Raw genomic sequence first — 25,485 nt, 5'->3', positions numbered from 1 at the left:
GCTTCATGAGACAGCAAATAGGGGTAAGGAGCTCACACGGCCAGTTCAGGGGATGACAATCGGTTCTGAAACACTAAATCCTTTGCCAGCAAGAACTCTTCTTCTAAGGAAAGCGCATCCTCATCGTGGCGTTGGGGTCTCCCCCCTCCCCCTCCCTCCCCCTCCCTCCCCCTCTTCTCCCTTCCCCCTCCCCCGCCCCCCCCCACACTCACATCCATGGACATCTCCCTCCGGATAAGTTTCTTGGTCTCCTTTTCACAGAAGTTGAGCATGGCTTCCCGGTTGTACGCGCCCGTGGACGGCTTCTCTGTCTGGTTCCTCTGGCGCAGCCCCACGGGGACGCTCCCATCTGGGTCCACCACGTCCAGCTCCTTCTCCAGCTCCGCCATCTCCTCAGGAGACAGGGTGGACAGCAGGCTGTCGATGTCGGGGTCCTCGCTCACCTGCCGGCGATACTTGGCTACCTTGGACATCTTGGCAAAGTGGACCGCTGCTCTTGCGAGGGCTGCGGGGAGGTCCTGGTGGGCCGGGACGGGGTGCGAGCTGATCTGGATGGAGCAGACCCCCAGCTGGTCGCGGACCTCGGCTCCCCTGCCCTGCCTGCTGCAGGTGCCCAAGTGTGCACTGGGAGTCGCAGCCTCCCCAAGCCCAGGGCTAGTGGACCCGGTCTGGTCCAGCCAGCAGCCAATAAGGCCCCATGACGGCCCGGCCCTGAAAGGAGAGGCCAATCCCTGGGCAGGGGCGGGCCTGCCTCGCTGTCAGAGCTGTTTGAAACTTGAGGACATTCCAGGGAATCTTGGAGCGCTGTGTGACCAAATTTAGCACAGAGCATTTAGCCTTTTAAAGACAAGGGGGCCACGCAATGAGAAAAAGATATAATACAAAAATGCAGAGGCTGGCTGAAGCAGGCGAGAGCCACGGAGAGCCAGAAAAGCAAGCAGACCGGACGCGGGCTTCACGGGCGGCCAGCCCCAGGCCTGCCCTGTTCGAGTGCACACGTGATGCCTCCACCCGGGCTGGACGGCGCTGTGGTCAGCACGTGCTCCGCTGACTCCTTTCTACTGTATTTGGTAGTGTGCTGGGGTCTCCCCGGTGTCCACAGCCCCAGGAGAGAACTCGATTCCAGAAGCCTCGAGCGACCCGCCCGTTCTCTCCTGCCGAGGAGGGCCCAGCATCAGAGGCCCCCGCCTGCCGTGGCCACTTCTTGCGCGTGCGCGGAGAGACAGAGAGACAGAGAGAGAGACAGAGAGACAGAGAGAGAGAGAAAAAATAAATCCTCCCTGTGTTCCCAGAGGGAAAACCGGCAGGCTGTTTCGGCTAGAAAGCGTGCGGTGCAGAAGTCAGGGAACTCTGACAGGGCTGTTGGCCTCCACGAGCTCTTGGGAAGAGGGTTCCCACCTCCTTCCCTCCCGTCGGCTCCTTCCTCTGCGGGGCGCCTCCCGTGGGGGCAGCAGGACCCCACCAAGTGTATAACTCTGGGCAGTTGGGAGAGACCCGACTGCAACGGCTCTGGCAGGTTTCGTGAAAGGGCTTTCGCTGCTCATCTCCCTTGCTGCCCCGCACAAGGCGCGGGGACATTCAATCTCCTGCCACAAAATCCCTCTAGAAGCCCTGCCGTAACCCACTGCGTAGCGGCTTCGATCTTTCCCGGCGTCGGTCCACCCTTAGCCAGAGAGAGACAGTCACCCATCGGCACCTGCTGACTCCAGGGATCGTCTGGGAGAAGAACTCGGCCCTGGCATTGACCGCCGGCTAGTCCCCTTCAGGATAAGGCTGGTGGGACGGAGGGCAGAGAGGCCAGCAGGCGGGCCGAGGGGAAGGGGGCAGGAGCTCGGGGGCCGGAGGCGGGGCGTCTGTGCGCGAGGCATGAGCGTATGCTGATGGGCGCAGACCACGCGGCAGGCTCCGGTCCAAGAGCAAGGGATGAAACTAAGGACAGAAAGTCCGTGTGGTCCCGGCCTTCCTGGAGCTTACAGTCTATCAGTGAAGACAGTTAATAAACAAGTAATTTCAAACAGTTTATGGGCGAAAAAAGGGTTTACCAGACGCCTGAAAAGAGAGAGAAGCGCAGGGCTGCCGGGGGCACAGCAGGGAGGCTGGATTCACTGCTGGTCCAAGCTCGGGCTCCCCGGGAGGCCGGCCCGCGTAGGTGCTGGGCTCCCTGCTCAGCCGACGGGCGATTCTGGCCCGGCCACCTCCTTCTCTGAGAGCCAGCTTCGTCAGCTATAAAGTAAGGACGGCGCTGGTGCCGGGCTCGGAGAAGGGCCGTGAGCGTTTCACGCGAGCCACGCAGTTGACGCACCTGACGGGCAGTGAGCACACAATCACTGTCTGTAGGCGTCATGATCACTCACTTTTTCTCCTGGCCCAGGCTCTGTTCTCACGCCCCACCTCCTCGCTCATCTTTGTCTTTCCGTCCTTCAGCAGAAACCACCTTCAACACGCACGACGCACGACGCACGCAGCCACGCACGCAGCCACGCACGCAGCCACGCACGCGCGTGCGCACGCACTCATCGCCTCGCCTCGTTCTCATCATTCACTCACTCATTCATTCAAGGGCGCTACGTTTATACCCCACCCGGCCAGGCACTATACGGAGAGAGACGCAAGAATCATTACAGCGTGGCCATTCTCTTTTAAATGTGTCATCTGTTGACGTAGAAGAAGGCGAGGTGAAAGAGGAGGGCGAGAAGCAACTGCCTAGAGCCCGAGGGAGACACGCTAACCTCGTGGGGAGGGTCAGGTGGCCCCCAGTGGGCACGCCGAGGCCTTGGGCTGGCCTGGGGCTCCAGGGCGAGTGGACAGAACTGTCTCCCCCCAGTCCCTCACGTCTGTTGGCCTCCGCTCTCATTTCCGCCCAGAAGAGGCAAGATCTCTGGGGCCACCCCAGCCAACCTCTCGACCCTGCCAGCTGAAAGCAGCTCTTTCCAGCCCCCCGGCGACTCTTTCATCTCCTCCTAAAGCCCCGTCACTCAGCCCTGGGCCACCTGGTTTCAGCAGGCGTCTCCTCCCCCTGGTTCTAAACTCAGGAAACAAAGCCAGAGCTTCCACACCTCAGGCAGGACTGCCGGCCTCCTAACCAAAGGTTCCTGCACAGAAGCCCGGCATGTTCTCTGCTTCCATCCCACGACGCCAAACAGCTGGCCCTTCTGATGTGACTCGCTCCGAGAACCCGGGCTCCGGGGGCCGGCCCGCGGACCCTGAAAGCCAAAAGGCATCACCCGTGGGGCTGGAGGACCGGGGCCCCTGCGGCGAGGGACCACCGCCCCACGCACTCTCCAGGGGCAACGGTTATCCAAGCTGAGAATCCACTTCCACCCCAAACAAATTCATCCTGAGTATCGGGATGATGGGATGGCCTAGTCCCCAGAGAAAACCCAGCACCGCCGTGCCAGACGGAGGAAGGGAAAGGGACCCCAAACTCTGGCCAAAACCTGTGCACGTGTCGAGGGACAGGGACCAGAAGCAAGTAACTAATGCTTAGGGTGGCTCTCAGCTGGGCCGAGTGACCCCAGGAAAGTCCCATTTTCAGGAATCCAGGGTGGCAGTGTAGTGTAGCAGGTAAGGCCCCGGGCTCAGGAGTCAAATGATGTGGGCTCAAATCTGAGATGTGTGACTTTGCGTAAGTTATTTAACCTCTCTGAGCCGCAGGAAATGGAAAACGAGACTCTTAAAAGTACCTTGAGAAAAAACCATGCTGCACAGGGCTATGAAGGTATTAAATATATCAACAAGGTGAAGTGCACAAAGCGTGCAGCGGGGCGCCAGAGCCTGTAAGCACTCCGTCTGTGCGTATGGTCAGCATACGACCACACCGGCTTTCTCCTTTTCAGGGAGCCTGGAAGTTTCTCTGGAGTGGCGGACTTTGTCTCTGAAGCAAGCCGCCGCCTGGCCCTGCGCGCCTGGGCTGGGCAGAAGTGGCCAGAGGAGAGCTCGGAGACAGACCACAGGCCGGACACATGTCTTCCTGCAAGGAGGGCAGGGAGAGGAAGGAGGGCAGGAGAGAGACAAGAGACTGCCTCCTCTCCCCACCCACGGCGCCCCGGCCCGGCTAAAACCCCAAACAGGCCCCAGTCACAGGCTGGAACCCCACACCCAGAGCTGGCTGTGGTGCCAGCCTCACTGGTCCAAGGCAATCTGACGGGCCAGATGGGGCTGAGGGTCTGGAGCCACATACATGGCCTGTGACCTCCTGCTGCGTGGAGCTCTTGAGGTCCCCAAACCTCTGGCTCAATGGAGCCCAACCAACTGGGGGCCAGGACCCCCTAAGTGGCAGGCGGGTTCTGAAAACGTCCACCCCTCTCTGAGGGTGGGGTCTGGGTGGAGAGAAGGGCTCCTCCCTCGCGCCCCTCACCCAAGCTGCTTGCAGCCTGTTCTTCACCCGGTGAGCTCACCGTCTACCGAAAAGACAGCATCCTTCTGGAAGGAACTCCCTCAGCTACTTGAATAAAGTAGATAAAACTTTAATACATCATTGTGACCTGGAAGGTAGACAGTCTGCTCCAGGGAGGGGAGGGAGAGAGCTGTGCCTTCACTATCCTGTAGCGTAAACGCACCCGCTCCAGAGGAAGTCACGTCTGGAGCTGTCCCAGGCGACCTGCTTACAGCAGCGGTCTCGGACAGAGGTGAGCTTCAGACGCTTGGCTGTGCAGAAGCGGGAGAGGTCTGTGGACAACGGCCTCCCGACGCACAGCAGACCCTCCCTCTGGCTTGCACTGCTCACCTCCGTGGCCGGAACTTCGTCCCCCGAGAAAGCCTCATTCTCCCGCTTCCCGGGTTTCCCACCCTCCCAGTGGGGCCAGCAGCCCACGGGCGACAACGCTGAGTGCTTCCTGCTCCTGTGCCTTGTAGCTGGCATCCCCGCTCCCTCGGACCCCCTCCCCCAGCAGACTCCGCCCAGTCTTCAGGCTCCAGCTTGCCTGCCATATTCCCCCAGGACCCTTCTGCAAGCACACACCAGCCCCCAGGGTCTCTCCCCTCCGAATGCCTCCAGCATTTAGCACAATTCTCTGTCAAAGCTGGCATTTTCTAACTCTGACCCAACAGCTATTTCTCAAGGGCTTATTCTTTCTCTCCAAGTACGTTTTGAAGACCCTGAGGGTCGGAACCATGTCGATATTTACGTCGATATTTTTGGTATTCTCTCCACCCCAGTCCTTATACTAAGGCAACCCCGAGCACAGGGGAAGGGTCTTACAGTTGATCTGGGATTACCAATCCCTCTCGTTACTTTCTCCGTTCAGCACAAACTCGGCACCCTTCATATCTATCAAATGGCCCTGTCCCCAACCCTAGCCTCTGAAAGTGGTCCTTCCCCAAGAAAAAGAGACAAGTTCTACTTGTCCAAGAGCAGAACACAGAGGAAAGCTCATCGTGGGGTGGGGGACGGACGGGGTGGGCAAGAGGCATCAGAGTCACTGCTGGACCCGCCACCTCACATACCTCCACGTGGTTTCTGAGGGAGGATCTTCTTCCTTCGCTTTGTTCGCTTGGGGGAATCTCACAGCGAAACGGGCCCCGGGTCACAGCTCTTTCAGTTCACACAGGGAGCTGCTTTCCCCAAAGCAACACCCGGAGGACCTAGGTCGCAGGGTTCCAGCGCAGCCTCACACTGGGCCCCGCACACCGACTTTCACCAAACGTGCCCTGGGGTGTTGGGTCACCATCTCAGACTCCCTTCCCCTTCAGGCCAGGTCCCTCTCAAGGACCCCACTCCTTTCCTCTGTTGGTCTTGAGGTCATTCCTTCATGTCACTGACCTTTCAGCTCTGCAGACGTCTTGAAGACTCTCTACGCTCTCTTCTTCCAAGATGGATAGGGATATTTTCCGGGGGTGTTGGGAGCGTGGGGGCAGCTTCCTCTCTAGCCAAAGGCGAAGCCCTAGGCCTTGCCCAGACCCAACTGTCCGCTCCACCCTGTCATCTGCTGCAGTTACAGAAAACAGAAGGTGAGAAGTCCAAGAATGCTTGCTGGCCGCGCGAGCAGCGCCTTCCAGAATGGGAGGCTGCCCCAGGAGAGGAACTGTTGAGATGAAGTGAACCGGGCCACCACAGCCTAGAGTCTGGCCCTCAGCTCTACAAACTCAGCAACTGGGTGTGATCACCATTCCTGGTGACTGATTTGACTCAAGGGGACCAATCTCGCAAGAGGTGAATGCATAAACCAGTATAACCACCGAGTGGACAGGAAGAGTTATGAGCATTGTCTCTTAAAGGAAAATCCATTCAGAGACCAATAACAATCAGAAGACTGCAGGATGAATATGGAACAGGAGCTAAGGGCTATTTCCTCTGGGTCCTGGTGAGACCAGAATCTCATGAGAACATAAATCTCTAGTTACGGAAATACTTATGCCCACCAGGACCCTTGCTGCCTGGTGACTCTTTCCAGGTCCCCGGTTGCCTGTCTCCCACATTCTCTTCAGGCTGTCAATTAATTAGATTGAAGAGTTCTTAATCACAGTCACATTCCAAATAAGCCCTCTTGGACTTAGGCATCCAAATCACAGGACTGGTTTGAACTGTTCTTTTCAGTATGAGACACATTTTACTGACAGTCTTCATTTGGTTCTACGGAGGGTTCAGTTTATTTGCTCACCTTATTTCCAAGATTTTGGAAGGAACGTCACTCTTCCTTGCAGTTTCCTATTGTTTATTACACTAACTTTCCCAGGAAATAAATATATACAAGTTTTAAAGTCAACCTCAAAAGTGCAGGATGGGGGGCCTCCCTGGTGGCGCAGTGGTTGAGAGTCCGCCTGCCGATGCAGGGGTCACGGGCTCGTGCCCGGGTCCGGGAAGATCCCACATGGGCCCGTGAGCCACGGCCGCTGAGCCTGTGCGTCCGTAGCCTGTGCTCCGCAACGGGAGAGGCCACAACAGTGAGAAAAAAAAAAAAAAAAAAAAGTGTAGGATGGGGAAGAGCTCCCGTAGCAGCTGTCACATGACAGGTTTTGCTGGAAAGAGCACGGGGTTCCCAGCCTTTTGCTACCTCTTCTCTGAGCTAAACACCCCTCACGTCTCCCGGTGATCATTTGGAGGTCTGAAAGAGGCTTCGTTGTCGCTGTCCCTCACGTCGAGGGCCCCCACGGGACACGGCGCTCCAGATGTTCACAAACATTTATGGAACATCCACTACAGTCCGGCCCCGAGACTCTAAAGGACTCGGGCACTGCCCGCCCTAAAAGAGCTCCGGGTAGTCGGTGGGGCTTCACCAACTCTGACGAAGTAGGCAGCATTTAATCCACACTTGACAGCCAGGTACTAGAACAAAGAAACGTGTTCGGGAGTTCTGGGAACCCTAGCGGCGCAACACCAGGTTTGTCTTCAGTCTGGCCCTGCGGCTTCAGTGACGGGTACCTCTCCGCACCTGGGCGCCCCCGGGCGCCCCCTCCCGGAGCGGTGCCTTCCGCCCGGAGCCCCGCCTTCCGCCCCGCAGCCCTATCCCCGGCTCCCATTGGCTGCGGGAGGAGGCGGCGAGCCAATCCCCGCACATTCTAACGCCCTCCGCCTGGGATCACTTCCGCCGCCGGGCCAGGCCCCGCCCCTCTCGCCCGGCATCGCGGAGCGGTGGAGTCAAGATGGAGGAGTACGCGCGCGAGCCTTGGTAAGCCTGCCCGCTGCCCGCCGCTCTGCCCCTGCCCGGCCCCCGGAGTGAGGCCGCTCTCAGCCGCGGGCTCGGCGGCGCCGGGGGCCGTGAGCACCCGGGCGTGAGCAGCTGGCTAGTCAGCGGGGGCCGCAGGGCCGCGCCGGGTGACCTTGCGGCAACTCGAGGGCGCCCCGGCTCGGCTGTGTGGCCCCGGCCCCTGCCCGGCCCGTGGGTGGGGAGCAGCCCCTCTGCCCGCCGGCGACCTTGGGCTCGTCCTTGCGCTCGGGCGGCTCGGCCTGCGTGGGGAGGGGGCGGTGCCCGGGGAGGGTCCGCGTGGGCGCGGCGGCAGCTGTCCGGGCTGGGGTTTCTCCTTGTGGGAGGGGCGGCGGGGTCGGGAAAACGGGGAGAGTAGCGTGTGTTTTCGAAAAGCCGGCAACGGGGGTCCGTTCATTCGGCATTTAGCGAGGGGGGGTGGTCTTGCCCCGCGCTCGGTCGGTCCCAGGAATGAAAGCATAGAGGCGTCAGGCACGCACACAGTTTAAGGCTTCGGAGGTCATGAGTGAAAAATCAAATCTTGTTTTTTGGTTTAATCACCAGTGTTTTTTGTAAGAGCAAGAACCAAGATGTTCTCCAGCTGTGTGAAAGGGCCCAGGTCTTTACATTCTGACCTTGCCAGCATTAGCCATGTTGACCTGCTTTGTGCTTTCTTTCCTCCCTTAAATAAGATACAGAGTGTATGTTTCAGCGCTTCCCAGCTCTTTAAATTTACCTTCTCCCAAAGGTAGTGGTCCCCCTTCCTGGGTTGTGCTCAGATGTGCAGGACTCAGCATGCTGTTGTCACCTGCTCTTGGGTATGATATCGTGAAACAGGTTGGCATGAGGGGAAAATACTTGACTTTCTTGGGTTAAAGATGTTATGGGAATCATAGGTTTTCATCTACTGCTTCATTAGGTGGCCCCTTTGCTTTCTCAGTATATATGCCCTGAAGCAGTACATTCAGTTGTCTGGTTGGTTTTATACTCAAAACTGCCTTGATCTTCTGGACTACCCTGTTTTGTGAAGCCATCTGAGCTCAGACTATAAGCATCTTTCTCCTCCCTCTGCACCTTCCCCAAAGCCATAGGCAGCCTGAATTCTTTCAAACCTTCCACCTTTCATTTCCTGTTGTCAGGATCTTCATCCTTAATGCCCTTTCCAGTAGTTTCCTAATTGCTTTCCCTCTCTTCAGTCCTTTTTAATACATCATAGGTACTTAATCGTCCTAAATACTTTTTAATCATGTGTTTTCTTTTCAGAAGCCCTAGTCTATAGGATATAGTGGAAAGAATTTGGGGCCTTTGGCGTACTAGATTTTGTATTTAAATTGGTTCTACCAGTTATTACCTATATGACCTAGGGCAAGGTACTTAATCTGAGCCTCTGTTCATCTGTAAAATGGAGAGGAGACAGGAATACTCTTCTGCAAAATTAAAAGATTAGGGAGTCTATAAGAAAATAAGCTAGCTTTCTTGAAAATCATGTTATTTGTACTATAAGGCACCTAAAACATAGTTGATACTTAATAAATGATAACTTTAATCTTGCGGTTCGTTATTGGTTCCCTGTTGCCCTGTATTTGTCTGGCATATTCACATTTAGAGTCTGGCTTCAACCTTCCTTTTGTGTATCCGTCACTTCCCTGGAACCTTGATTTAGCCAGACTTAGTTCGGAAACTGTTTCCATCTTGCTGTTATTTTGGACGTCCTCTCTTGGAATACTGTGGCTGCTCTCTGATCTGAATCCTGCTATTCTTTACTGATTTTTTAAATACTCAATTTTCATTCTAACTGATTGTAGGATCATTTAGGTTCGATCATTTAGAGTTAGTGACTCTCCTTTGTCTTTCCTTTTTCCTTTTTTTTTTTGGCCGCAGCACACAGCTTGTGGGATCTTAGTTTCCCAACCATGGATCGAACCTGGGCCCCGCCACTGAAAGCACCGAGTCTAAACCACTGGACCACCAGGGAATTCGCTATCTCTTAACTTCTCTTAATGTTTCTACCATTTTGAAGAAATTGTCCTCATCCTTTTTAGTCTCTCAGAGCACTGCTTCTCACACTTTTAAAGTGAAATCAAGTCACCCGTGGATTGTGTTAAGCTGTAGTCTCTGATTTAGTAGGTCCTGAGTGGGACCTCCCCAGAGCCTGCATTTCTAACGAGTCACCAGGTGTTGCTGATTTTGCATTTAGGCCTGCAGGAAGCAAGCCTTGGGTAGCAAGGCCCGGAAGCCTCAGGCTGACACTCGGAAGGTCAGCCGCATGAGACCGTCATTCTGTACAAGCTCCTGATTTGTGTTAGACTTGCAAAGGACAAGGTATTTCGTATTTCTGTCTGGCAAAGTGAGAAATGACTTATTATTCAGATTCTTCAGCAGCAGTGATGCGCTGAACTCACCCGTTTGCTTGAGCAGTTGGATTGACCACAGGGTCGTTAGCACTTTACCCTCGAGGCTGGAAAACACATTATGAATCGAGTTATTCACAGACTTTTTTTTTCTTCTTCTTCTTTTGGCCGTGCCGTGAGGCTTGCGGGATCTTAGTTCCCCAACCAAGGATTGAACCCGGGCCACCACAAGTGAAAGTGCCGAGTCCTAACCACTGGACCGCCAGGGAATTCCCATTCACAGACTTTTTAATGAGCCAGATTCCTAGAATAGTGGTTCTGTTCTACTGATGAGATTACTCGTGTCATTGTGCTGCATGAGTTAGGGTGCTGCATTTGGAAGCCGGGTTTACACATTTAACCTCTAATTATCAGGCGTTAGATAGAGGTTACTAATGTGTTAAGTGGATCTGATACAAACTTAAGTTCCAAATGCTAACTTGGACTCAGTAAACCCAAAAAGAAGTTTTAAAATTTAAATAATGTGTCTTCTTCTGCGCCTGTTGAAATGTTATTCTTTGGGTCCCAGCTTTAAATTTTGCCGCAGCTGGAGAGCTTTCCTTGATCCTCAGACGGCTGGGTCGCCTTGGATTATAGTGTAATTTCCTAATGCTTGTTTATCTGCTTTTCAAGGTGCCTCAGAATAGATGCACTAGTAGTTGAGCACGAATAAAGTGCTGTGAACAGTAGGGAGTTGAAGCCAGTTCCATTCCCTGTGGCTTAGAAGACTTGGGCTGAATAGATATGGGTCTGTTTAGAATCGTCAACCTTTGTATTTTATGGGCCAGATGTTACTGGTTAGTGAGCCCTGCCCTGGAATCTGTTGTACATCCCTTATTAACAAAGAGGGTTTTATGGCTTATAAATGAGAAATATGCTCATCTTTCTCTCTCTCTCTCTCCTGTTCTTAGCCCCTGGCGCGTTGTGGACGACTGCGGCGGCGCCTTTACCATGGGGACCGTGGGCGGTGGGGCCTTTCAGGCGGTCAGAGGCTTCCGCAATTCTCCCGTGGTGAGTGGGTGGGGGGCCTCAGCCGTCATTACTGAGACCCGCTTGCCAGTGTCGCCTGGGCGCCTTCCTGGGCCCCTTCCGTGGGTTGGAAATGTGTTGTGCTCCTAATGTGTTTTGGTTGCTTCCTTTTGTTTCCTTATAGGGAGTAAACCACAGACTACGAGGGAGTCTGACAGCCGTTAGAACCAGGGCTCCGCAGTTGGGAGGTAAGCAGAAGGTTTCCATTTGTACTTCAGATGATTTTTTTCCGGTTGTTTTGAAGATGAAATTCTGTTTCTTTTTCCTTCTTTTTTAGATTATACCAGTTAGTGATTTTAGTTTGGTCTAAATAACAGCTTGTCACAAGTTCGTATTTATGCAGATTCTTGATTTATGATTTATTTGGAAAGTTCACTTGAATTGTTGCATCCATTTGAAAATCTGTCCCTCAGAAGCTCAGTGGGCTTTTGTTTTTGCTTGGTCTCCTTTGATCTTGCCCTCTTATGCAGACAGTGTGTCTACAGCTTAGGTTTGCGAGGGTCAGGAGTGGTAGCTTCTGGGTTAGCGGGAACCTGAAGAGGCTGTGAGCAGAGGGTTAGGGTGTGTGAGAGGGATTGACGGAGCCGACGGGGCTCCCTCCAGGCCTCGCTTCTGGGCATTGTGCCGAGGTCAGTGCAAAGGTGGGGAACCGTTATGTCCATCACACTCTTAAAGCTTGGTAGCTCAGAAGCTGGGAGAAGAGAGAGTAAGAAATCTGGGAGCTTAACGTTTGCTTGCAAAGATACAGTCAGGCCGAAGAGACCACATGTAACACATGAAATGGACTTAGCACTTTCAGTCGTTCCTCAGTGATTTTGTGCATCAGAAGAAACAATCTTCTCTTTGTTTTTATAGCATTTGTTTTCTTTAGAAGATAGTAGCTGATGTCTGTTGTTTATTGAGTGCCCGCCATGTGCCAGGCACTCCCGGTGTTTTACAGTATTATTTTATTTAGTCCTCACAGCAATACGGGAGGTGAGTACTATTATCTCCATTTTCCAGATGAGGAAATTGAGGCTCCGAGGGTTGAAGTGATGGTGTATCTGTTTCCTGTTTTTCTCTCTGTGATAATTGTACACCCTGGAAAGTAAACAGTGACTAATTTTCCTTTGTTTTAATGGTTAACGTGTTGTTTAAGAGTGATAAGTAGTGAAAAAAAAAAAAAAAAAGTACACACCAAACCCTGAACCTTCGATAAATGCAGAAGTCATACAGGTTTTAACAGGTTTCTTGAGAGGCTGCTTCTATCGCATGCCTTTTCAGTGAATTAAAAAAAACAATCAGATAACTGTCACAGTCAAGAAGAGCCTAAGGAGGTATGACTCCTAAATGTTATGAGGTGTCCTGGAACAGAAGGACATAAAAACTAAGGAAATCTGAATTAAGTATGGACGTCAGTTAATAATGTGTCAATATTGGGTTGCTGTGACACATGCACGGTGCTGATGTTAGATGCTGGGGATACCGGGTGTGGGGTACGTGGGAGCTGCACCATCTTCACAGCTTTGCCGTCACTCTGAAACTAGTCTAAGAATAAAGGTTTGGTTAGAAAACCATCAGGGTGAAATAGGGGAAGAGTGCGTTGTGGTGTGAGTGAATTGGGATCAGCCTTTTTAAGGAAACTACTGAGGAATCTTTATGGAGTCTTGAATTTTAAAAGTACTGGGATGGCACTTCCAGTTTAATTCAGTGAGCGTTTACTGAGCTCTCCCAGTTAAGCTCCTGGGAAAAGGCCGTGTGGGAAAGTCATAGTTGTGTCCTGAACGGTCTTGTATTTTCATAGCAGAAATAAGACGTGCTTTCCATGTGTCCCCATTGTGTTTCCAGCCCTGCCCTGCATTTTGGAACAAGATGTCCCAGGCTCATCTTGTACTGTGCCTGCCTGAGTGTAGAGTCAGCCGTCCCCAAGGAGCCCTGCTTCCTTCTAGTTGAGAATGGTACTTAGAAGCCAAAATCTGGGCACTAAGTGTGTCGTTACTGTGGGGCAGTGCTGTTCCCAGGCCTTCTTAGGAATGTACTGTGTGTGTGAACACACACTGACCACGTACACGTGCGTACACAAGTTTATATCTATGTTTCTATGCATCTATACGTATTAGGAATTGTGGGTTCACACTGAGACCTCGAACTCCAGTCCAGCCCCACAGGTCCATTCTTCTCTCTCTTTTCATATGAGTACTTGCCTCCTCGCCTGACTTGGGCTAGGGCACCCCGTGACAGGCCACCCTTCCACATGGGCACCCTGATCTCCACGCTTGGGAGCGTCCTTCCTGCGGACGCCTCCTCGTCCTGCTCTGGCTGCGGCTGCCCACACGGGCCAGCCTTTTGTGTGGACTCAGCCTCCACTCGCATCAGCCACCATAGCTTACCCTGGCAGTCATTCTTGGGGTGGGGAGATTCCAGACCCTTGTGAGGGGGCGGGAGAGCCTTGTGTGAGGAGTTTGGTGAGGTGATTCTAATATACCTGCACGTATCTCTCGCCCAGGGCACAGAGCCACTGAGTTAGAAGGATGGACTATTTCATCTGTATGTAGCATGTGGTATTTAGTGTTGGACCGAAAATGAGGAGGCCCGTGCATAGTTTATTATTATTTTAAAAAAATATTTATTTGTCTCCTCCGGGTCTCAGTTGCGGCATGCGGGATCTTTTTCTTAGCTGCAGCATGCAGGATCTTTTTAGTTGCGGCATGCGGGATCTTTTTCTTAGCTGCGGCATGCAGGATCTTTTTCTTAGCTGCTGCGGTATGCATGATTTTTTTAGTTGCGGCACGTGGGATCTTTGTTGCCACGTGCTGGATCTTTAGTTGCGGCATGTGGGATCTTTAGTTGCGGCATGCGGGATCTTTAGTTGCGGCATGCGGGATCCTTTTAGTTGCGGCATGCGGGATCTTTTTTTTAGTTGTGGCGCGCGGGATCTCTGTTGCCGTTATGTGGGATCGTCAGTTGCGGCACGTGTGCGGGATCTAGTTCCCCGACCAGGGATCGAACCCGGGCCCCCTGCACTGGGAGCGTGGAGTCTCAACCACTGTGCCACCAGGGAAGTCCCTCGTGCATACTTTAACTGGTCCGCTGGATTGAACTCACAGGGTGAGCTCTGGAGACGCTGGAGGTGCCGGTGGCGGCCTGGTCCAGACCGTCGGCGGAGTCCAGCGTATTGCCCTCATTGACACACCCCTGCTTCTGTGAGCTTGCGGAGGGGGAAGGGCGACCGGACAAGGGCCCCTCAGTGCGGTTTTTCTTCTTTCTTTAATCTTAATGTAAGAACTCTTCATGGAGTGCACGTCATGTGTATTCATTTTAGAAGATTTGGAAATAAAAGCACAAAGCAGTGAAATCGTCTGTTATCATCTGGCACCCAGAGATGCTGACAATTAAAATCTTGGTGTTGCCTTTCTATGTTTTGTGTGTACTTCATACACGTGTATGTGTGGGTGTTTGTTTTTTATTTTACAGAGAAGTCACTGTGTTTAGGAAGAGTTTAAAGTGCAAAGTAATCTGATTTGGGGTTGCTTTTAGTTTCATGCTTGAGGAATAAAGGATTGGAATGAGAGAGGAAAGGTAATTCCCATTCCCTCGAGGTTCCATAATTCAAACTGTTTGTATCACCCTTTTGCGCTTTATGTGTATTGGCTTATGCCTGTAGTACATCCCAAAGAGCCCGGTTTCTTTGCTGTTCGCGTCGGTGACTCGTAGAGCAGATGCTCAGTGGCACTGACTGAAGAAAAGAGAAGTAGAGGTGAGGTGAAGCTTTAGTAAAAGAAAAGAAGGAAGGAGGACACTTTTTAAACAGATACACACTCTTCTGAAAGGGGGTTTGAATGGGTTTAGCCCAACTCTTCTAGGCCTGGCTTATTTCTTTTAGGCTTTGGGCTATTGCTGATTTCCCTGCTGACGTAATACAAACCAATCTTTATTAAAAAGATGAGTATTCTGACTCCCGTTCAGTGCTTATTCAAACTTGTTTGCATGTGTCTGTGAGAGTTTTAAGAATACAGTGAGTGTTGTTCTTTAAGCTTGATTTTGACTATTACATTCAAAGTCTACAATATAAAAAATGAAATTTATTTGTTTTGTCTTTAAATAAAATAGGTAGCTTTGCAGTTTGGGGAGGCCTGTTTTCCCTGATTGACTGCAGTATGGTTCAGGTCAGAGGGAAAGAAGACCCCTGGAACTCCATCACGAGCGGTGCCTTAACGGGAGCCGTCCTGGCAGCAAGAAGTAAGCAGTCATAGGCACACGTATTGCAGCCAGCCTCTGCCCGAAGTTAGGGACATCTGTACTAGATAAGCTGAGCACTGTGGAACTTGGTATGTAGTGGGGGTGTGTTCGGTGATCTGGGGGCAAGAGTAAAAGGGTCTCTTAACTTGGAGTGTTGGGAACGAGAGAGCCTGGGGCTGTAAGCAGCAGGGCCCGTGGATGGGGCAGCTCGGGTTCCGGTCCTGCCGCCCGCTGCCTGCGCGGCCCAGCCGCTGGGGCTCATCGCCGTGCCTGTCACACGGCGGTGTTACGAGTGAGGAGCTTCGATCCATCCTCTGGGTCTGTGGGACACAGGGCAAGCTGGAATTCCTCTGGGCGTGGTGGGTGAGCCCAGGAGTCAGCGCCCTCTTCTGTGAAGGGCCAGGCAGTAAATGAGTGCGCTTCGCGGGCTGTGAGGGCTTCGGTCGCACGTCCTCGGCTCTGCCGTCCCGAGCGCAGCCTAGACGATACGCGAGTGAGCGCGCGTGCTGTCCCGACACCACGTTATTTGCACGAGCGGGCCCTGGGCTGGGTTTCACCTGCGGGCCATAGTTTGCTGACCCCGGCGTTGGTCAGCGAGAAGGGGGTTGGGGCGCGGGGGGAGCCCTATGGGCAGCTCTTTGCTTTAGGGTGTCTCACACGAAGCTGTGTTTCTGTTGAAGTAACTCCGTGTTCTCCCTGTGCTCAGGCGGGCCAGTGGCCATGGTTGGGTCGGCCGCGATGGGGGGCGTTCTGCTAGCGCTCATCGAAGGAGCTGGAATCCTGTTGACGAGATTTGCCTCTGCCCAGTTTCCCAGCGGTGAGTCGTCTTGCTGCCCGGCGCCACAGCCCAGGCGTTTGACGGGGTTCCCGGTGTCTGCTCGGCTGTGGCGGTTGGGGGTCTCCGCGTCGCACGTGCACACGCGGCTGCTTCTTGAGGCGGGTCCTGGTCCTCGGCCGGGGCTCTGACGGGTGCGGGTGCGGGTAGCTGTGTTTAATCCCCGGAACAGAATGCTTCGGCTAGATGGCTTGCTGCCCATGTTTCCTTAGAGGAAAGCCCTCTTTACCGCTGTCCTCGTTCTCTCTTCCTTCCAGATAGTTTTTAGGCTGCCTCAGTTTCCCTGAAGAAGAGAGGAGCGATTATTCCCATTAAAGTCTTTTTTTTAAAGAGCCACATGTCTTTCTTAGGTCACAGGCCGTCGCATCCTCTGAAAGCAGATACACGGCGACACTCAGCTCTGCGCAAGCTGGGGGACGGGGTTGTCTGCCCATGTCAGGACCCATTGCTTACGTAGCTGTATAAATTGTATTACCGCGTTCTCTTGAAACATGACTAAAGTACTTAAACTCTGTGAAAATAATTTAAAATAGCTACTGAAAAATACACCAGGAGGTGTCAGAGATTCGTCCAGTCCTGATATGGCAGCTTGTTCAGCAGTGGCTTCCAAAGCGGCATGTTGTTTCTTGCTGTAATTACTGCATCTGACTTGGCTGGCGTAGCGTCTGGGAGCTGCTCGTCCTGGAGCAGGAGGGACGCCAGGCTGCCGTGTGTGAACAAGGCACTCTCGTGGGAATCGGGCAGCTCTACAAAGAAATTCAGATTACAGCTCTGATGGAGCACGTTTTTTTCTGAGTTGATTGATTTGCTCTCTACAGAGACCTGTCCCTTTAAATTACATAACATTCAGGTGATGTTTAAATTCCCTCTTCGTTGCAGGTCCTCCGTTTGCTGAAGACCCCTCCCAGTTGCCTTCAGCGCAGCTACCATCCTCACCTTTCGGGGACTATCGACAGTACCAGTAGGACCTGTCTCCCAGGACTTCTTTAAGAGAACGAGCTGCGGTTCAAGGGAGGATCTCGGAAGATCAAATTCAGTCTGTTTTTAAAACTGTAGGTGGGACAGCTATGGCCAAATAGGCTGTGAAGAGACATTGAGCACATTTTTTTATTTAAAGGAATGTGGGGGGCGGGGGAGGGTCTTAAAAGATAATACATTTATTTATTCACACTTGGATTGCGTTTGTGATCAAAATAAATGTCTGAAATCTTTAGAAGGAAAAACAGTAAGTGCTTGGAAAATGAAGGACCAATGAAGCATGACCATCATTTCCTCGGGGGCCTCTCTGCCTGGTTTTGTTCTGTTAGTCAAACAATTAAAAACGCCAAGAGATTGCTCTTTCTATTAAGATAAGTTGCAGAGTTCTACTTTTCATCCTTGAATTGAAATAATGCAGAGTCCATTGAAAGTTGCACGTGGTGCAGTCACCAAGGATGGATCCACAGCAAACACTTCAGGGCTGGAAGGCTGCGGCGAAATGCTTAGCCTTCTCCTTGCAAGTAAAAAGATAGGCCACGCCTTGGTTTTGAGGGTGTCAGGTACAAAACTCTCTTCACCTCTGAGGCTACTGTGTCTTCATTCTTAATCATCAGAAAAGCTTCCTTCCGGTGTACCCAGTTCTGTCTGAGAAGGTTCCTGGAGGGCATAATAGCCCTGGAAAAGTTTGGCGTTTATGGTGTGCTGGAAAGTAAAATACATGCTGTTTTTAGTGTGTTGCAAGCCCCCTGAAGCTGATCTTCGTCGAGGGTGTGTTTTGGGGTCTGGCCGGGCCTGGAGAATGGATTCGCATTTCAGAATAGGCCATTTTACCGGCTGCGGTGGAGATGCCGTGCGGCCTTACAGGAGGCGGGCTGCCACCCCCCATTTGCCTGCCTCTGTGTGCAACGGAGAGCAAATCCGTGTGCATGTGGTGAGCACACGCGTATTTGGGCCCAATGCCACGCACATAGTAAGCATTTAAGTAACTAATGCTGGTTCCATCTTTCTTTGTGTGGTAAAATGTACAGGAAATCGTATTTATCATTTTAACCATTTGTAAGTGTACACTTCAGTGGAATTTAAATACAGTGTTAACAGTCACTATTGGGGATCCCCAAACTTCCTCACCGTCACCCACAGAAACTCCCCGCCCCGCCTTCCCCCAGCTCCGTCTCTGGGTTTGCCTGTATTCTGCTATATTCTGGGTTCCTCGCGTGCGTGGGGCTGTACGATACTCGTCCTTCTGTGTCGCTCCTGCTTCGTGGAGCGTCAGGTTTTAAGGTCCATCTGTGGTGTAACATAAACCAACACTTCGTGCCTTTTTTGTTTTGTTTTGTTTTGTTTTTTGCGGTACGCGGGCCTCTCACCGCTGTGGCCTCTCCCGCTGCGGAGCACAGGCTCCGGACGCGCAGGCTCAGCAGTTGTGGCTCACGGGCCCAGCCGCTCCGCGCCACGCGGGATCCTCCCGGACCGGGGCACGAACCCGCGTCCCCTGCATCGGCGGGCGGACTCTCAACCACTGCGCCACCAGGGAAGCCCCTTCGTGCCTTTTGATGGCTGAGTAATATTGCATGGTATGCAGAGATCACATTTTATTTCTCCATTCATCCATTGATGGCACTTGGGCTGTTTACACCATGTGACTTGTGAATAACACGGGCATACAGATACCTGTTTGAGACCCTGCTTTCAGTTCCTTTGGGTGTAGACCTAGGAGTGGCGTTGCTGGGGCACGTGGTAGTTCTATGTTTAACTTTTGGAAGAGGCACCAAACTTCCACAGCCCTGCACCATTTGACGTTTCCACCAGCAGTGCACGAAGGTTCCCATTTTTCCACATCCTTGCCAACACTTTTATTTTCCTTTAAATAAGAACATAGCCAGTCTAGTATGTGTGATGTATCTCATTGTGGATCTGATTTGCGTTCTCCTGGTGACTGATGTACCACGCTTCTTGGCCATTTGTGAGTGTTTGGGGTTTGTCTTTCAGTCTGTAGCTCCTTTGACTTCCAGGAGTAAATGTAAGGAGATGTTATCAGAAGAACAGTTCAAAGCTGAGGGCATGCTGAATCGCAGATAAAATGCTTTACATTTCTTAAGGTCTCCTAAACTTCTCTTAAATGGCGTATTGGTTTGGAAAGTAAGTTCCTTTCTTGTGAATTTGGATGACGGGTGTGTGTATGTGTTGCTGGCGTGTTTTTGCCATTTTATTGGTTAACTCAGCATATCTGAAGCAATCCTTGGTTACAGATGAATTTTCTGGAACCGAGGGGTGGCAGGGGAGAGAAGAAGCTTGAAAAAGATGGAAAACCAGTTCTTTTTGAAGAACTTGACATTTAACTCCCCAATATGTGGGACGGCAGGTAGAAACCCCGAAACCTTTGCCGTTGTTTTCCTGCTTCTTGCCCCGCTCCTTGGTGGAAGCCCCCTTTCTCTGTCCCGCACTTAGGGGAGCTGCTGCTCCCCGGGAAAGCCTGCTGGGGCTTGGCCTGAGCGGAGTGGCTCCGTCTCCGTGATGTATCTAGTGTGGAGATGGGGGGCCGGTGAGGAGAGGGGAAAAGGGCAAGCCGACTTCATGCTCCTGATTTTCTACTGGAAGCCTCGTGCCGTCTGCGTTTCCGGGGACAGGTGTTTCATAACCGCCCAAGAGCGTCCTCGTGTGCTGTGTCCTCTGCCTGCCCCCGTTTGTGCAGCGGGCTGGTTCCTGGTGGTCTGGGGACCGGCTCGAGCGCCCCTGCAGCCTCCCGTCCCCCCTCCGTGCCCTGTCGTCGTCGCACTGCACAGCAGGAGGAGGTGCTGAGCGGTTTGTTCTGTTTTGTTTTCTCTCCCCCACCTTTTCCCCCAACATTTTTTCAGTGAAAATATCAAGCCTGTAAAGTTGAGGTTCGCAGTGAACATACATATACCCACCGCCTAGATTCTATGATTACAATACTTCACCGTTGTGTACCTGTTCACCTATCACCCATTTCCTAATAAAATGGAAATTTATGAAATCCATCGATAAGCTTTGTCAGATGTGATTTAAAACAGGTTTTTATTGGAGTAGAGTTGATTTACAGTGTTGTGTTTGTTTCAGGTGTGCAGTAAAATGAATCAGTTATACATTGATTTTTTTTTTTTTTTTTTTTTTTTTTTGCGGTATGCAGGCCTCTCACTGTTGTGGCCTCTCCCGTTGCGGAGCACAGGCTTCGGACGCGCAGGCCTAGCGGCCATGGCTCACAGGCTTAGTTGCTCCGCGGCATGTGGGATCCTCCCGGACCAGGGCACGAACCCGTGTCTCCTGCATCGGCAGGCGGATTCTCAACCACTGCGCCACCAGGGAAGCCTGATTTTTTTTTTTAAGTTTAGCAAATAATAGAAACCAGGTAGTTTAGATTCTAATAAATATCTTAAATACCTATTTGAAATGTTTAATACATATTCTAAAACTAATTTTGGTGTACAAGAACCCAGAATAAAAGGTAAAATCACGAAAATTGTTTTAATTACCAAGATAAATGCGGAACCAAGCAGATAGGAAGGAATTTTTCCCTAGGTCTTTTTCTGGAATAATGGAGTGGTTTCCTCAGTTTCAGGGTTGAAATGCTCATCAGAAAGATCCCATCTGCTGCTCCCTTTTTTCCTTAGTATCTGACACTTTGTGTGAAATTGGCCTGAAATAGTGAATTTCTGAGTCAGGGTTGGAACACGTGGTTTACAGCTGCATCTGTTGAAAGCCCATCTGTTTTCTTACATGAAATGTCTGCAGATTGTGACGGCGTGGTCACAGCTCCACCCTGTGGTGCATTAGTTTTAGAACACACAGTACTTTGCTGCTGGTTTTGCTTTGTACAGTACGTTATCCTTTAGAGCAGACGCCAGCCACCTAAGGCTCAACGGCCACATGTACCCTGCTGCCTCTTTTTGTAAGGCCTGTGAGTGAAGAATGGATTTAAAATTTTTCTAATGGTTGAAAAAAAATCAAAAGAAGCAAAATGTTTCGTGGCACATGGAAATGACAGGAAATGAAGATTTCGGTGCCCATAAATACAGTTCTGTTGGTGCACAGCCAGACCACGTCTTCACGTTTTAGGAGCGACTGCTCTCATACGACACACAGTTAAGCGGCCACGTCAGAGACCTCAGGGCACACAACTCCTGAGATGTTGGCCCTTTAGAGAAAAAAAAATGCTGACCTCTGTTTTAGAGCAATTAAAAATAAAAAGATTTATTTTATCTAAACTGATTCCATTTCTAGCACTCCTTCTTTTCTTTGTGTGCACCCCAGTTCCCCTCTGGTATCATAGTCCTCTGTCTCAAGAGCGTCCTCTAACATTTCTTAATGGGTAGGATGATATGGGTGGATCCAATGGATGCCGAGGGATGTAGTGGGTGGCATTATAGGAGAGGAGCTTTTATAAAAAGCTCCTCATGCCCTGAGCTTTTATAGTGGGCATAGCATTCCTGCTTTTGCCTCTGAGGGAGACGTTAGCTTTATTATACTAGACAGTGAGCGTGGCTTCCCTTTGCTCCAAAGCGAGACCGCGTCTCTGTCTTGGAAGGGTGTAAGCCAGTTTACCAGCCTTACCACCGTGGACGTTTAGGGCTGGGTAATCAGCTGTGGGGCCCTGTCCTGTGCCAGGTAGGATGTAGGATCCCTGGCCTCTGCCCACTGGATGCCAGCAGCACCCCCTCTCCCAGTTGTAACCACCAAATGTGTCTCTAGATGTTGTCAAATATCTCCTAGTGGGCAAAACTGGCCCTGGTTGAGAACCATTATGATAAGCAGACTCACCCTTTGCTCCAGAGGAAGTCACCATCTGTCTTTTAGAGTGGCTCTCTATACAAGCATCCTCCACCAGATGGTCCAGAACAAAGGACACTCAGCAGCTCATTTTTGCAAGATGTGCAGAAGCGCATGTGATCCGGGGAGAATTGGCTCCCAACGTTGGTTTTAACTTAATTGCATTGTGGTTCAAGGAATGTTGTTCTGTGTGCCATCAATTCTTTTATTTGTTGGGAGTTTTTCGTGGCCTATCTGTGGTTAGTTTTGTGTTTCCTCTAATTGTTAGGTGCAAAGTTTGGTGTGTGTTGATTAGGTCAAGATTGTGACATTTTTGTACAGATCTTTTATGTCTGTATGACTTTTGTCTATTTGATCTGTTAGTTACTGGGAGAGGTACGTAAACCTCTCTGTTGGCGGATTTGCCCACTTCCCTTGTAATTCTGTTAACTTGTGCTTTCTATAGTTTGAGGCTATAATGTTAGGTACATCCCCAATATGTGAGCTAGAACACTGACGAGTAGTTTACGTCTGGGTATTTACGAGCTCTGCTTCCTCCAGCCGGGGGTAAGTACTATCCTGTCCAGCTCCTCTTTTTCCTTGATTTTTAAAAATCATGCTACATATTTTCCCATTTGTTGGCTTGTGAGTTATATTCATTTTATATTCCTTAAGTGATTTTCTTTAAAATCTTAAAACACATACCTAAGAAAAAAATCTTACATTTATCCCTCTCCCTCTCCTCCTGATAATCCAAGGAGTTTAGAATGCTTCAACTTCAATCACCCCCCTCTTCTTACATACATTTAGTCTAATATTTTCATTTTATTCTGATTCCCTCATGCAAACATTATTAATATATATTTATTTTTGTTGATTTATACAGTGTTTAAATTTTCCCACTTTTTTTGCTCACCGTTCCTTTTTTCATCTCATTTTCCTTCTTGAAGTAATTCCTTTAGAAGTTCTTTAGTAGGAGTCTGTTGATGGTGAACACTGAATTTTTGTCATCAAAAAATTTATTTGCCTTCATTCTTGGATGATAGTTTAGTTGGGTATACAGTCGTAAGTTGACAGGTTTTTTTCCCCAGTGATTTGAAGATAATGCCTTCTGGCTCCTCTTGTTGCTAATGAGAGGTCTGCCCTTGGTCCAATTTGCATTTGTCATTTTTTTTTTATAAGTAACCTGTCTTTTTTCTTTGGGTATTCTTTTTTTTTTTTTTTTTTTTTTTTTTTTTGCGGTATGCGGGCCTCTCACTGTTGTGGCCTCTCCCGTTGCGGAGCACAGGCTCCGGACGCACAGGGCCAGCGACCATGGCTCACGGGCTCAGCCGCTCCGCGGCATGTGGGATCTTCCCGGACCAGGGCACGAACCCGTGTCTCCTGCATTGGCAGGCGGACTCTCAACCACTGCGCCACCAGGGAAGCCCTCTTTGGGTATTCTTAAGACCTTTATGTCTTGGTCTTCCTCAGGTTAACTAAAACATGTCTAGGTGTAGATTTATTTTTATATTTTTGCTTGCAATTTGTTGTAACTTTTAAATCCTTAGAATCACACTTTTATCAATTCTAGAAGATTTTCAGCCATTTGTCGCTGCCAGCACGACTGAGGGCTCGAATTCAGGCGGCAAGGGGATGAGGAAAAAGTTTAAGAGGAAAGAGTGAGGACGGGAGGGACACCAAGAGCCATTGCAAACAAGTGTCAATTTTATTGTTTATATGCACAGCTTTTATAAAACGCAGTTACAGAGAGTTCAGGGAGTTAAAGCATACTAGGTTCTGTTTAAGATAAGGTTAGTTTCTTTCTCGTGGGAACAGTCTGTCCTTCATCCTGCTAGCTTCTTGATAACAATATTTCTACCGTCTGTGTTTGCACCCAAAGTTTCTGTTATGACTGGGCATATTGTTCTTGACCTTGTGATAAACATTAGCAAAAAGGGGGCTTTCATCTGTCCAGAAGGGGCTTCACTTGCACCTGTCATGCACTGATCACCTCGGGGGAATCGTGGGTTGGAGAAGTCCCAAGAGCGTTGGCTCAACCTCATTGAGGCGTGCATGAATGCCTGCCTCTATTTTGGGAGCCTGCGCTCAGTTGGTCATTCTCCTCCAGGCCGAATACCCTTAACGGGCATGGCGCGCTCCACAGCCATTATTTCAAAATGTCCAAGATACGTTGCATTCTAATAAGCATTCAAAAGTGAGGGAAGGAGAAAAGGAAGGAGGGAAGGAGAATGAATGGGATGAGACTGCTCTTATCCCCAGGGAGAAGTTAACGCTGAAAGGAGAAACAGCATAGTTCCACACATGTTTGACTCTACAGCCAAGGATAAAAGGCCCTCGGGACTTCCCTGGTGGCGCAGTGGTTAGGAATCCGCCTGCCAATGCAGGGGACATGGGTTTGAGCCCTGGTCCGGGAAGATCCCACATGCTGTGGAGCAACTGGGCCCGTTTGCCACAACTTCTGAGCCTGCGCTCTAGAGCCCGTGCTCCGCACCAAGAGAAGCCACCGCAGTGAGAAGCCCGCGCACCACAATGAAGAGTAGCCCCCGCTCGCCGCAACTAGAGAAAGACTGCGCGCAGCAACGAAGACCCAACGCGGCCAAAAATAAATAAATAAATTTCTGGAAGAAAAAAAAAGGATAAAAGGCCCTCCTCCTCCAGCAACACTTACCTGGAAAGCTCAGGCCCAGTGTCTCCTTGCTTCCCGTAGCATCCAGTTCTTCCCAGGTCACAGCACAGCACGTGGAGTTGTCGTGACCTTTTCCTTGTCTCTAGGTTAAATTGTGAGCTGGCCCGTGAGCACCACCAGGCTTGCTTCAACTGTATCCTCAGCTCCCAGCCCAGTGGCTGGTGTATGCAGATGCTCAACAAAACCGCATTGCATAAGGGAATGAATAATTTGAGGGTAGATATATGGAATGGCTAATCAGTACCGAGTACTGTGCTCAGTGCCACAGAAAAGTGGTTTTCCAAAGTTTTTGGATTTCACTGGCCAGTAAGTTAAAAAAAAAAAAAGAAAAAAGAAAACTAACATTGACCTTATATGGAATTTAAAAATATCTACTATAAGCATTTCATGAAATAAAATGTATTTTAACAGTGTAAAACGAGGAAGAACATACTAGGATACTATTTCCTTTTATGAAAAACTCCCTACATTGTCTCTTAAAATTTCATTTCCTAGCCGATCCATAAAAATCTCACCGTCGAGTGGCTCCTAGTCACAGAAGGGCTACTGCAACCGCTGGTACAGGAGAGAAACACAGCAGGAAGTGTGTGTACCTGGCTCAAAGAGCTGTCCCATTCAGGAGTGGGGGACAAGCGGCACAGCAGACGCCCAGCCTTAAAGGTGCTGTGCTTGTCCCCATCCCTTGGCGGAAGGACAGAGAACTCGCGCGCCCGGAGTCCCGGGAGGACCCCCATCGGCGTGGAATCCCGTGCTGTTTCCGATTGAGCTCTCACAGGTAGCTCGAGAGATGCTATAATTCCTCCTGTTTTACAGGTGCACAAGGAGACTTGGAAAGAGTCCCCTTTCTTAGGGGAGGTTTGCCCAGGATGACACGGCCCTAATAATTGGGCGAGCGTCGAGCTTGCGACCTCCAACCCGGACCCTTGCAATTCGGGCTCAGTGCGGCCTGCCTGGAGGAGT

At 50.8% G+C, this 25,485-nt stretch overlaps 2 protein-coding genes across 2 annotated transcripts in view; one reads left to right on the top strand and one right to left on the bottom strand.

Moving 5' to 3' along the window:
• LMOD1 (leiomodin 1) overlaps positions 1–7,412 on the bottom strand; it is a 38,455-nt gene extending 31,043 nt beyond the window's left edge. Inside the window, exons 1-2 of the mRNA XM_059059388.2 lie at positions 5,446–7,412; positions 213–1,203 (exon numbers count right to left, since the gene is read on the bottom strand). Of these exons, the coding sequence (XP_058915371.1) occupies positions 213–473 (261 nt within the window). The 5' untranslated portion in view covers positions 474–1,203; positions 5,446–7,412. The remainder of the gene's footprint in view (positions 1–212; positions 1,204–5,445) is intronic.
• Positions 7,413–7,510: 98 nt separating this feature from the next.
• On the top strand, positions 7,511–17,433 carry TIMM17A (translocase of inner mitochondrial membrane 17A). Its single transcript, XM_059059520.2, has 6 exons — positions 7,511–7,607; positions 10,924–11,023; positions 11,166–11,229; positions 15,131–15,259; positions 15,966–16,076; positions 16,974–17,433. Exons 1-6 carry the CDS (start codon positions 7,582–7,584, stop codon positions 17,057–17,059), a joined length of 516 nt encoding a protein of 171 aa, XP_058915503.1. The 5' UTR covers positions 7,511–7,581; the 3' UTR covers positions 17,060–17,433.
• Positions 17,434–25,485: the final 8,052 nt, after the last annotated feature.

The sequence above is a fragment of the Kogia breviceps genome, chromosome 1 (genome assembly GCF_026419965.1).
Source record: "Kogia breviceps isolate mKogBre1 chromosome 1, mKogBre1 haplotype 1, whole genome shotgun sequence".
In the NCBI taxonomy this organism is placed as follows: Eukaryota; Metazoa; Chordata; class Mammalia; order Artiodactyla; family Physeteridae; genus Kogia; species Kogia breviceps.
The sequence above is the reverse complement of the archived record's forward strand: the minus strand, read 5'-3'. Positions and strand labels throughout refer to the sequence as shown.

Excerpts from the sequence above, each read along its gene's own strand:
- TIMM17A (XM_059059520.2), top strand. The coding sequence starts at position 7,582 with ATGGAGGAGTACGCGCGCGAGCCTTG. Across the intron at positions 11,230-15,130 it reads CAGGGCTCCGCAGTTGGGAG|GTAGCTTTGCAGTTTGGGGA; the intron begins GTAAGCAGAAGG and ends TAAATAAAATAG. Across the intron at positions 15,260-15,965 it reads AGCCGTCCTGGCAGCAAGAA|GCGGGCCAGTGGCCATGGTT; the intron begins GTAAGCAGTCAT and ends CCCTGTGCTCAG.